The sequence below is a fragment of the Orcinus orca genome, chromosome 11 (assembly GCF_937001465.1).
Source record: "Orcinus orca chromosome 11, mOrcOrc1.1, whole genome shotgun sequence".
Lineage (NCBI taxonomy): Eukaryota > Metazoa > Chordata > Mammalia > Artiodactyla > Delphinidae > Orcinus > Orcinus orca.
The window spans coordinates 96164132-96176284 of NC_064569.1; the positions used below are offsets into that span (position 1 = coordinate 96164132).

Consider the following 12153-nt stretch of genomic DNA (forward strand, 5'->3'; position numbering starts at 1 on the left):
TACATGTCACTAAACGTTTGTCCAAACCCACAGAATGTACACCACCAAGAGTGGACCCTAACGTAAACTATGGGCTCTGGGTGACAATGATGTGTCAATGGAAGTTCTTACCAGTCATAAAGAAAAAGCACCACTTTGGTGGGTAACGCTGATACTGGGGGAGGCTGTGCACCTGTGTGGGGGCAGAGCATATGAGGGAAACCGCCGTACCTTTTGCTTTACACTATGAACCTCAAGCTACTCTAGAAAATAAAGTCTGTTAAAAAATACAGAGAGCTCAAAAGTGGCAGGAGTTGAAATGCACATGAACAGCTGAGGCTTCCTGCAGAACTGGGAAAGCTAGAGTCAGGAGTGGAGCCTGGAACAGGGCCACTCCGCAGTTAACCGTCATTTCAGTAGCCAGTTTGAGGAACCATCAAAAGTGCCTTACTCAGAGTATCTTCAGCAAGTCAAAAGAGGACAGAAGAACAAAAGGCAAAATGATGAAGAACCATTTGCTGTCAGGAAAATATTTTCCTTAAGATGCATATCTTCCAAGTTTTGTGGCTTAGTTCTCAACACCTGAAATCTATCAATTTCATTTGAACTGTGTTAATGCCAAGTCAAGACCAGATGGGAAGCCAAGGAGCTCAAAAAGCTGTCATTTCTATGCAGGTTCCGTGGCCGACACAGCACACCCACCCACACAGCTCCATCCTGGCCGAGCAAAATTATAAATGGACCGCACTGCTTGATGTAGCTATTATAACAAAATTAATCTGCCATTTCTGCAGCCTCAAATTGATGAGCACACAAGAACTCATTTATAACTGCTTATTTCTACTTCACAACATTCCTTCCAGTATTACTGTTCTCTAAAAATAAAGTCCGTTAACATTGTATTATTTTTTAATAACCTTTAAAATTAATGTTGATTGGAAATATGTCCTCATATCAACTTAAGCAATCTGGCCATCCCCATACGTGGCTGAGTTCCACCCTCGAGGGTGAGTGGCAGGAGTCCTCGGTTTGTTTCATGCCAGGCTCTGCTGCAAGGCCTGCAGGAGGCCAGGACGGCTGGACCAGTGAGCTGGCAGCCGCCCCTGCAGCAGAACCAGAGCCACCCTGGGGACTGGGATGGGAGGAGAAAAGAGACGCGTTTGCTTTAAACAAAAAAAGAAACAAGGTTAAAATGAAGTTTATTATTTTTTTTGATTTTTTTGTTTTGTTTTTTAAATAAAACTGTTTGTGAAACAGCTATTTTATCCCCACGGCAGAGTGACCCCTGAAAGATGCACTAACCCCTTCTTAAGGCCTTAACAAGATTTTTTTTGTACTTTTTTCTTTTTTTAAAACTCAGATATTTAAAAACTGTACAATTTACAAAACAAAACAAAACAATACAACATAAAGAATCATGTAGCATGGGGCTGCTCAACCGACAGGCCCCCTTTTCCTTTATAAAAATGAAAGCAAAAGAAAAAAGGGTGGAGTGGGTGTTCCTGGTCAGCTTACCTCACATGATCATACCTGACACTGTCCCTCCCTGTGTCCGCTCCTACAGCTTAGGTTTCCGTCCCGTCTGTCCTGGGGGTCAGGGCACAGCTGCCTGAAACATGCCCAGAGGCGGCCATCCCTTGACCCTGCCGGCTGAGCCACTTAGTGGGATGCTTGGGGCTCTCACCGGCCACAGTGACCTAGGACGCAGCTGTGACCTTGGAGCTTGTGCCAATTTCACCCCCCCCAAAAGATAAAAATCTTAAAAATAATAAATAAATAGTGTTTCTGGAAATGAAAAAATTTATTTTTGTGTTTAAACATCATTCTCCCACTCTTGAAAACACGGACCATCCCCGCTTCCCTCCCCCTTGACCTTCCCACTTTGAGACAAATTACTGACAATAGAATAGTTCGGTGTGGTTTGTTTGCTCTTCCAACCCCGGGTCTAGAATCTCTGAATTGTGTAAGTTGGGCTAAGGATCTAAGTCAGCCCTGTCCTTGTGAGATGAGAGTTTGTTCAGTTCAATTTCACATTTAAATTTCACTGTTATTGGAACAAATTTGGAATTCTTAAGCTAGATAATTTTAAAATAGAATCAAAAGGGATAGCGCACCTTTCATTTAAACAGTCTTTCCAGACTAAAAATAGATTTATATATATATATTTTTATCCCTCCCTCTTTTAATTCCCCCCACCCTTTCCCATCATCCCCCCTCCCCCCACCCCCCACATTGTCACTATGGAGATTGTGTCCATGGAAACAGCCATTCCAACTTCTTGGGTCTTTCTTTCCTGTGGTGTCACCAGTTTGAGAGTGATGTAAGAACTTAGGAAGGAAGTGCTGGCACGGGCAGGCACGCGGGGTGGGGCGGGGTGGGGTGTGGCTGCACAGGAGGACCATTTCCATTCCATCACAAGGGTCCACCACCTTCTCATCTCCACAGTCTCACCTGCAAGACAAGCAGACACTGGGTGCTGGGAAACCCCGTGTGGTGCTGTAGCCAACAGCCCCTGCTCCGTGGCGGCACCGGGGTAGGGGGACTCTGCAGGGTCCAGCAGCTGCAGAACCCCTGTGAACACACTGCTCACACTGCAGACACCCAAGACCAATGGCGGAGCCAGTCGTGTGGCTCTGGGCCTGAAACAGGGTAAAGGCAGCAATGACCCGGCCAGCTGCGCCAGGAACGGACTCTGAGTGCCCTGTCCCGGGTGTGTGGAAGGAACCGAGACCAGGAGAGAGTTCTCTGACCCGCCAGGTGGGGCTGCCTGGAGTGGCTCTCAGGGCGACCCCTTGCTTAGGACCCCACCATCTGGGGCCTGCAGCTGGGCTGGGCTTGGCACTTGGTGGCAGGGACCAGTCCTCACAGAGGTGGCTGAGTACCCAGCCAGTCTGTGGAAGAACCGGCTCAGGACCACGTGAAGGCTGCCTCCAGTCACAGGCAGCTCTTTACATCTAACAGCGAACACTCAACCCAAGAGCTCTGACGGAAGGCAGGTCTCAGCTCATCCTCTGAGGCTCCCCAGGCCCTGCCACTGGCGTCTCTCCTTCCAGCCCAGGCTCCAGGCTCAGGAAGACTATCCTGGTGATCACATGGGGTACGTGGGGTTGTATCAAGGGCCTCCTCAGAATGCTTCGCGGGCCATTCATTACATGTGCAAAGATCTCAGAGAGACACAGCAGTTTCCAAGGAATTCAGTCCAGAAAAATTACACCAGAAGCCAAGAGTGGTGGCACCCTCACCTTTCTGCCAATCACAGCACTCTTGGAAACCGTGTGTGTGTGTGTGTGTGTGTGTGTGTGTGTGTGTGTGTGTGTGTCTGTGTGTGTGTGTGTGTGTGTGTCCCTCCTCCAACCAATAAACCTCAAGAAAACCCAGACACCACTATCCCCTTTTCTGCTTCCATAAAACTTACTACTATGCAAAATAGTTAACACTGGTCTGTGTGCATGAGCCATAAAGAGATTCCTAACTGCTTGACAGAAAACATGAATAAACAGGAAGAGACTCACAGAGACAGCAGGACAATGTCGCCACCCTCAGGTAAAAGCAAACCCCGGGAATCCAGCTGGAGGCCCTGGGGACGTGGGCCAGTGGCTGAGCCATCCTCAGGACGTCCCCGGCCACAGTGTGGCTTCCCCGGCACTGATGGTGGCTCTGGCCCCACCTATGTGGTCCATGCTTCCCCCTCCCCCAGCACGGACACTCTCCACTCCTCACTCTGGTTTCCTGAGGCTAAGGCTGCCAGGAAGGCGGGGAGAAGCAAGCAGCCTTCTCAGGTGAGGACAGAGGACAGGTGCCATGCATATCCTGCAAAGCTCTGCTGGTGGAGGGAGGGACAGGGCAGGGTGTGCCCTCTCCCCAGTGCTTGGCACAGGCTTGGGCCTGCACCCCTATCCTGCTCATTACTCACAACAGCAGGCCCCAGCCCAGCGCCCATCTTCAGAATGAAGGCTGTCTCAGCACCAGGGTCTGCCCGGCCGGTGGGCTGTGCACGCTGCTGACCCTGGGCTCCTCCCCTGGTGCCACAGGGGGACCTGGTGGTCCAGGCAGCCTCGGCCCTTCCGCACCTCCCGCCTGGGGCTTTGCCTTCCAGCCTTCCCAGCAGGGACCTTCCCCAGGGTCTGATATTAGACTGGCCCAAACACATGATACCCTGAATGTAATGGGACCCTAACTTCTCAGTTGCTCCTCAAAACTGTTCCTTCAGTAGGGAGAATGGGAAGAAAATTCTTTAAGCACCGAGTAGGGGCCAGGCACTATGCTAGGAGCTTTACAGACATTATTTCACAGTAACACTGAGAGGCCTGACCCCCATATCTTGGAGATGAGGCAGCTGAGGGAGGTGACACATGTGGCCCAAGGCCACGTGGCTGGTTAGAAGTGGGACTGGGGCTCACATCCAGCAAAGCTCCTCTGCTTGGGCCCCAGGGACTCTGCCTTCGAGCCTCCATTGTTGTGGGCCCCATCCAAATGCACAGGACATGGCTGAGAAGGCAGCACCCCAGGCAGGGCCACGGAGCAGGCGCGGAGCTGCTGCGCCAGTGAGCGAGCGGGCGGCCCTCTGTGCTGAGGACCTGCACGCTTCTCCGTAAAAAGGCAACTGCACGTTCAGCTGCCGGCGATCGGGACTTCATGCTGGGCCAAAGCCTTCCAACACCCCTGCCCTCGTCACCCTCCTTCCTGCTGCCCTTCAGCTTCACCTCCGTGGCCTGAACCTGGGCCGGGTCAGTCTGTCCTCCAAATCCTCCCGCGTCTGACACCAAGCTGCCCTCTCCACCTGCGGCTTGGCGGCACCCCCTCAGCCCCACGGGACCTGGCCAGGGTGTGGAGGGCAGCCTCGTCCTCAACCTGTACCCACCCGGGCGCCGTCAGGTCAGCACTCTCCTCCCTGGGCTGCAGGTGCTCCTCTATTTAACACGGCTGTCTGCCCTGCGAGGAGAGGGACTGCCGTGTGCCCCCTCGGGCCAGTGCACGACGGGACAGAGACAGCGGTCCCTGCGGACTGGGCAGGCAGTCTAGTGGAGATGCAGACGATACGTGAACACACAAATGACTTGAGATTGTGGTGATGCCAGGAAGGCTGCAGAGTGGGGACAAGGGGACTTGGAAGGCTGCCGTGAGGAAGTGACACTGAAGCTGAGACCCAGAGAAGAGACGGAGGCACAGTGCTCCAGCGCAGGGAGCTAAGCGCGAGCACAAAGCTCCGCGGGAGGAAGCTCAGAGGAGCCAAAGGAGCCTCGCCGGAGACTCCAGGGGCCCTCAGAGGCGTGCTGGGCAGTCTGGACTTAATCCTACCAGGGATGGGAACCTCTGAAGCTGCAGTTGTGGGAGGCAGTGAGGGGCTGCCGGGGCTGGGGTGGGAGGGAAGGGGAGCCCCGGGACATGACGCTCTTCACACGCAGGCCGGCTGTGTGACATTCCGACCACAGAAGCTGCTCGGGAAGGCCCAGCTCCAGGGCAGGGAGGCTGCTGTGTGCAGCTGGCACCCAGGACAAGGCAGCAGATGGATGGAGGATACTGCTTCCTGCCCACTGGATCGGGAGACCTGGGGGGTGGGGTCTCCTTGTTTACTCAGATGAGAATGGAAGATGGCAGGGGGGATGTTCCGCGGTCAGAGCCCTGCCCACTCGCTGCCCTGAGCCAGGGAGGCTTCAGCACGGGGAGAGGGCAGCACAGGCCGGCCACACGGCTCCATCATCCACAGAGCCGGGAGGAGGGGGCCCACTGACAGCTGCCCAAAGACCTGTCCTCTGTGGCACTGCTGGCCTGGTGAGGGACAAGCACCAGGTATCTCACGTGGTGGCAGGAGATTAGAACTCACGTCTCCTTGCCCCAGCCCTGGGGTTTTCTGCCAGACAGGGCAGCTGTAGGGTCTGGTTTGCAGCTCTGAACCTCCTGCTCCTCCTGGGCATGGCTGAGGGCAGTGCACCCAGCATTTGCTGACACCGCACCCCAGGCCAGGCTGCGCTGGGCATGGTGGAGGCATTTCTTAACTGAATCCTCACAAGGTTGGCCACTGCTATCCCTCTTTTTTCAGAAGGAAAACAAGCACAGAGACATTAAGTGGCCTGAGCCTGGTCACACAGCACTTTCCACACTGCTCTGGGTGAGAAAGTGGGGCGCCACGAACCGGAACTCACATGTACAATCACTGTCCCTTCCCCGCCTTGTCGGGAGACCCAACGATGGTGGCTCTGTGTCCTCAGCACGGATACTGAAATGAATGCTCCTTGAGGTGGGGGGCTGCGTCTCTGTCCCCAATCACTGGGGCTTCCGCACAGTCTGCAGAGGGCTGACAGCGAAGGCCCACAATGTGACTGCTGAACCGCGAACCCAGGACGACGGGTCCAGCCTCGCGGGGAAGCACTCGATGACAAGCAGTTCAGGTGGACGAGACCAGAGGCGCATGTTCGTTCCTTCCCTCCAAGAGGTGAAGGTCTGCCCTCAACAGACTCGAAACGACCCCAAGCCGAGGGACACGCCACTCAATCACTCAGCGCCTCATTTCTTCTGTGTAAACAGGAATGATAACACCAACCTTCTGAGGAATGAACTACGAAGCTTACTGTCCCACGAGAGCCAAGGGCTCTGTCAGCTGGCAGAGCCCAAGAATGAGCAGAGAGAAAAGTGATGATGAACAAAATTAAAACTTCCAAGAGGAGATTTGCCCACCAGGCCCAGGGCCCAGAGTTCTTCTTTTTCTCAAACATGGGCTGGGATTCCAGGACAGGAACAAAAGGCACTGAGTAACCAATGGTTCTCTCCCTAACTGGCTCTTCCTGGACACTTCCAGGAACATTCCACGTGGCCTCCTATATAACCCAGCCCTAACCACCGGGGCCAGGAAGGTGGCAGAGCCCCCTAGACACAGTAGAAGGGCCAACAGAAACATTCTTGAAAACCACCCAGACTGCTGCTTGCCCTGAGGGTCAGTGGACCCCGCGGGTTCTAGAAGTGCACGGGGCTCCGTGTGATGACCCACCCTCCCGCCCTGCTCCGCTCCCTCCACTCCCAGCCCTACTCCCTGGAAGAGCAAGACAGAAAAGTGTGAGTGCAAAGTCCTCACTCAACAGCCCCTCAGGAAGCACTGTAACCCCCACCGGCCCCAGACACTCAGCACTCAGCACAGGGGCCTTCTCTGGAGGTCAGTACCGGGACCCACCTAAGAAACAGACGACTTCCCAGATGAAAACTGCCACATTCTGAGGTGAATTCTGTTTCTTCCTCAAAGTACTGTCAGGCATTCCAGAGAAAGGCAGACACCCCCCACCCCGACTTGTAACAAGGGGGAGGGGACATTCCACAGAGACTCAGGCACATGGGCTTGCTGTCCCAGAGAGCCAGGCCTAGCACACCTGTGTGGGTCTCAGCCGTCTGGAGTAAACACAGACGCCCTCACTTGCAGAGAAATAATCCCTTAACGAACAGTTCTGGGACAACTAGCCCCCCACCCCATCCTGTAGAAGCAAGTGCCCCAAGTTACATTTTGTTTTTTCTTCTCATGATCTGTTTTGCTCAGTGAGGACGGGGCGGGTGAGGAAGGCAATGGGAGCACTGCAGGCCTGCTGCTTCTAGAGACCCAAGTCCCATAATCCTGCTCTCACAGGCACATGCTGCCAGCCCAGACCACGAGCCCCCAGACACACTCACAAAAAGCACAACTCAACCTCCTGAGATTTTTAAAAGTAAAGTTAAACGGGATGCTAAAGTCTACTAAATCGTTGAGGGGATTTTCCTTCCCTTTGTACTTCTAGGAAAAGGAATCCTTCATAGACCTGGGGGAAAAAAAAGATTTCAAAAAACAAAACTTGGGGTATTTTTTGTTTTTCAAAGGAGAACCCATCATAAGCTTTAGAGATGTTAAGTAAATTAAGAAGAGGCCTCTGGCAAGAAGCCTTTCTGAGACAGGGCAAGAGTGAGGGCTGCCAGCAGGAGAGCCACCCCCCCAGAGGCTCTGTCCCGAAGCCAGCTGCGTTCTGCCCCTGGGGACTCCACACACAAGGCCTGAACCCCGGCGGAGGATGGGACCAATTTAAAGCCCCACGCCACCTTTCCACACGTATTCTGGGGAGCTGAGCAACAGATGGAAAGACATGGTATCCACCTGGCGCTGGCAGTCCACGCGATTAAATGCTGGTGGGGCAGCCTGGCCTGGGGTGAGCAGGAGGCAGCGGCCCGACACCCCCTTGCAGTCTGGCAGGGGCGGCGGCCCCGACTCACCTGTGCTTGCTGTACTTTCCATTCCCACGAGCACACTGCCCCCCTCACCCCCGCTCCGACTGCTCTGTGCTGAGGCTGCCTTTCGCTGTCTTGTTCTGCAAGGCGGGGAGAGGGCACGGGAGGGGAGGCTGACGCCGGCAAAGCCAAGGAGACAGGACAGGAGGGACAGAGAACGAGCGTGGGGGTCAGGGCAGGCGGAGGTGAGGAGAGGAACGCACATGGAAAAGGAAAGAAAAAGCAGAGTCAGTGCTGAGTGACAAACAGGAGATACTCAGACAGGGTCTTCTGAGGTAAACTGTGACCATTAAAAAAGAGAAGTTTTTAAAAATAAAAACATGTAAATTAAGTAAAAAATGGGAGAGAAAATTGTAAGATCCTATGATCCATATTGGAAAATAATTGTTAAAGAAAAGCATAAGTAAGCATCTTTCAGAAGCACTTTGAGGGCAGACCTGTCAGGGCGACCTCTTTCTAGTACTTTCTGGCCCCACTTAGAGACTGAAGACCGTGAGCACCAGTGGCCACCAGGGGTCAGTGTGACCTCAGCCGGAGGAGAGCCGCCGCTGCAGGGACTGCCAGGTGGCGGGTCTCCACCATCCCAGTCCTTCCCTGGGGTCCCTTTCTCCACGCCCTCCCGTCTCCACACACGCATGTGGTGTCTTGGAAACAGGCCATTCACACACACCCCCGCCCCCATCTTCGTTCCTTTCCTAAATTTAAGAGGTGACCAAGAGACCACCTCCTCAATCAGCTGCAGGCACCACTGGCTGCTTCGGCTGAAGTAAAACCTGGAGGAGACTGTGAGTTTCCCCAAAAGCCTGGAGTCAACTCTCTTTAGTCTGGGAAGACACCTCTGCTTATGTACCTAGACCTACAACCAATCTCACCTCACGCCAATCTGTGATCTGGGGTTCCACTCAACTGCGGGGGAAACCAGGAGTTTTGTGTGTTTCTCTTCCAATTTCTCTTAACAAACACCTTTCTCCCCAGCTGCGCCACCCCTTGGGTGCTGACCCCATGCCACAGGGCTCCCTCCCATTTGCATCTCGGCCCTCCCGGGGCCAGGAGTGCTCGGCAGCCCGGGCCCTGGTGGTGTGGCCGTGACCCTGCAATGTCTGGTCTCCAGGTCTTTCAGGAGGAGCCCCGCCGCCACCCCCAAGTCCTGCGGGGAGGGGAGCACAGGCTCTGCAGGCTCTGACTCACCTTGTGCTTGGGGCACCTCACCGAGAAGTTCTCCTCATGGAGCAAACAATCTGCAAGAGAGAAGGGGACAGTCAGCAGGAGCCTGGCGTGCGGCACAGCCTGAGGGGCATGGGGCCACGCTGGCCAGGGCAGACAGGGTCACACATGGCGATAAGAGGTCTCCACACTATGATTTCTAATAGGAAACCACGCAAGACACCCCCAAATAAGCTATGGCACCTCAACATGGTGGAATGTCAGTCCAACATGAAACGTTTCAGAATAGTGAACACGATGCAAATTGCTCAAAAAACCAGGATACATAAATGTACAAGTACAATCCCAATTTTACCAAAATATTTTATATGCATAAAAAAGGACAAAGGAAATCTACCAAAATATGACAGTGATTCTCTTTGGATAGTAATATTATAGGTGATTTTAATTTTCTTTATTTTTTCTGTATTTCCATGATCATATCCTATTATTCTAATCATCAGAAACAATCTCTAATAAGTGTTATTGTTAAAATTCCTTATCTTAGGCTAAGGCCATTCCACAGGCCCACGCCAAAGCTTCCTTGTGAAAACACTTTGAATCTGGAGGCATCTTTTCTCCTCTGTGGAGAGTCACAGGTCAGAGACAGCAAGGAGGCCAGGCCCGTGAGCCCCGCTGCCACCCTTGCCCCACACACAACCCACGGACACACTGCAGAAGGTCCATAATCCCTGCTAAATGCTTCAGAGAAATGTGAAATCCCACGAGGGGGCGATTAATCCTTGGAGGAAAATCACTCATTCCAACTGTTAACACGGTGGTGACACATCCTCCATGATGGCAAGGACGCGCACCTGCCTCCAGGGGCGTTGTGCTCTGCGGCACAAGCGTCGTGTGCGGAGCAGGGCGAGGAAAGCGACTTAACGAGCTCACTCTGCACACCACAGCTCCTGAAGACCGACAGCCAGGTCACTGGTGCGAGACGCAGTGGCCGAATGTTAATAAATATTGATCACACATTCTCAGAGAGCGCCCAGGCACCAAGGCGGAAGGCGGCCGTGGTACTTAGCCTTGTTAAATTTACAATTTAACTCAGGTTTAAAGTGAGGTCCAGATTAGCGGCCTGTGTACCCACAGATTTCAAGTGAAACAGTAGTAAGCAACGGAGCACACAAATGGAAACTTTTGAGGTCCTCTATAATCTTAAATAAATAAAGACCCTTTCATAATTCGGCTAAGCCACCTCCCCTTCTGGAGTCCTAGAATCTCTAGGGTCAGACGGGTTTGGTCTTCACAGTTCCCGGGGCAAGCCTCGGGGCATGAGAAACAGCAAGTCCTGCTAACCTTTGCATCCCTATCCCCTCCCCCCTCCAAGCAAAGAGCGCGGCAGTAAATGAAATGTGTTAATTTAAAACCCACAAGTACATGGTGTGACCGAGGCTCCTGCTGCTCCAATCTGCCAGAGAGCTCACGAACAGCGGGAGACGGACAGCTGGAGCTCCAGGGAAGCACCTTCTCCTTACCTGGGCTGTGGCAGCAGCGCATGCTGGCAGAGTCTATAGTTTGGGCCAAAGAGAAACAGCACAGGCCACGCGGTGGGGAAAGGCCACGCTTACACCACAGGGGTTTACAGAAATGAGGAGGGGGGCCGTGTTAGCTGGAAAAGATGCCATCAGAAAGGTAGAGGTGGCTCGGGTCCCCTCACTGCCACGAAACAGTGACCAGCTGTGATGGACCATTAGTAAAACATGCTTAAAGTTAGGAAACATGTTCCCTCAAAGTTAAAAAGAAGAAATAAAACAATGTAAGTAAACACTTAAGGCAACTTGGAACTAATGCCAGGTACTTCTGGGAATGGAAGTCTCCGAAACGAATCTACGAGACGGGGTGCACCTTTTGGCTAGGCCTCCCGAACAGGCAGCGGCTGTCCCCATTCTCGTCATGTCCACCGGCCATCAGGAACTGCACTTCCTGTTCCTGGCAGGGTGAGAACCACAGCTGGAGGGCTTAGACACCTGCAAGGGGCCAGCGAGCCTCTCCTGGGCTGCCTCCAGCCAGGCTCTGCTGGGGAAGAGCCAAGAGTGGCAGGAAGTGCAGTAAAAGCTCTCCTGAGGGCTCTGGACAGGCGCCTGGCCCCACACTGCCGGCCCGCCAGCCTCTCGTTTGATTCCTTTAAGCCCCTGGCAACACCCCGCACTGTGCAGAGGGCCTGGTCAGCACTTCCCCACAGTGAGGTCAGAGTCAATGGCTGGATCATCACGCAGGCTGGAAGAGACTCACCAGGTTGTCTAGTCGGCAGGGTGGCTTCCAGACACAAACAGCAGCACCCCAGAACAGTGTTCCACTTTGAGTCCTCTCTTTGGGCTTAAAGGCAGAGGACTCTGCTGAGCTCCTCATAACAAGCTATGTGGAGCTTCAGATACCCACATGCACCCGTATATACCCCATGCTGAGGATGGTGAGCCCGGGAAGGGAGAAGACGAAAGGATGTCTAGCGTCCTTTGGATCTGCCAGGCCCCGACAGTCTCCAACTCAGCTACAATCTCCTCAGAGCTACGCTTAGTACTCATAATGGCAAAATCCAGGCTGGGACTCAGGGACCCAGGCAGCCTCAGCTCCTGGGGCCGAAGGAGGGGAATAAGAAGGCGGGAGCAAGGCCCTGGGATGCAGAGAGCTCCTCTCCAGGGAGAGGCCAGACCACCAGTTCTTTCGTAGGACCCATCTGGGGCTCTGAACCCACTGCTGCAAGATCAAAGTCAGCAGCGGAGAGAG

The 12153-nt window shown here is 53.6% G+C and overlaps 1 protein-coding gene across 6 annotated transcripts in view; it reads right to left on the reverse strand.

Moving 5' to 3' along the window:
- Positions 1-1161: 1161 nt before the first annotated feature.
- TCF20 (transcription factor 20) overlaps positions 1162-12153 on the reverse strand; it is a 190886-nt gene continuing 179894 nt past the window's right edge. For 3 of the 6 annotated variants that reach the window (XM_033405181.2, XM_033405179.2, XM_004279550.4), the window contains 3 exons: positions 9406-9455; positions 8203-8330; positions 2302-2430 (listed from right to left, as the gene is read on the reverse strand). In XM_033405181.2, coding sequence (XP_033261072.2) covers positions 8247-8330; positions 9406-9455 — 134 coding nt within the window. In that variant the 3' untranslated portion in view covers positions 2302-2430; positions 8203-8246. Of the gene's footprint in view, positions 2431-8202; positions 8331-9405; positions 9456-12153 lie in introns of all 6 variants that reach the window. The other 3 variants (XM_033405180.2, XM_004279551.4, XM_033405182.2) reach the window with 3 other exon arrangements.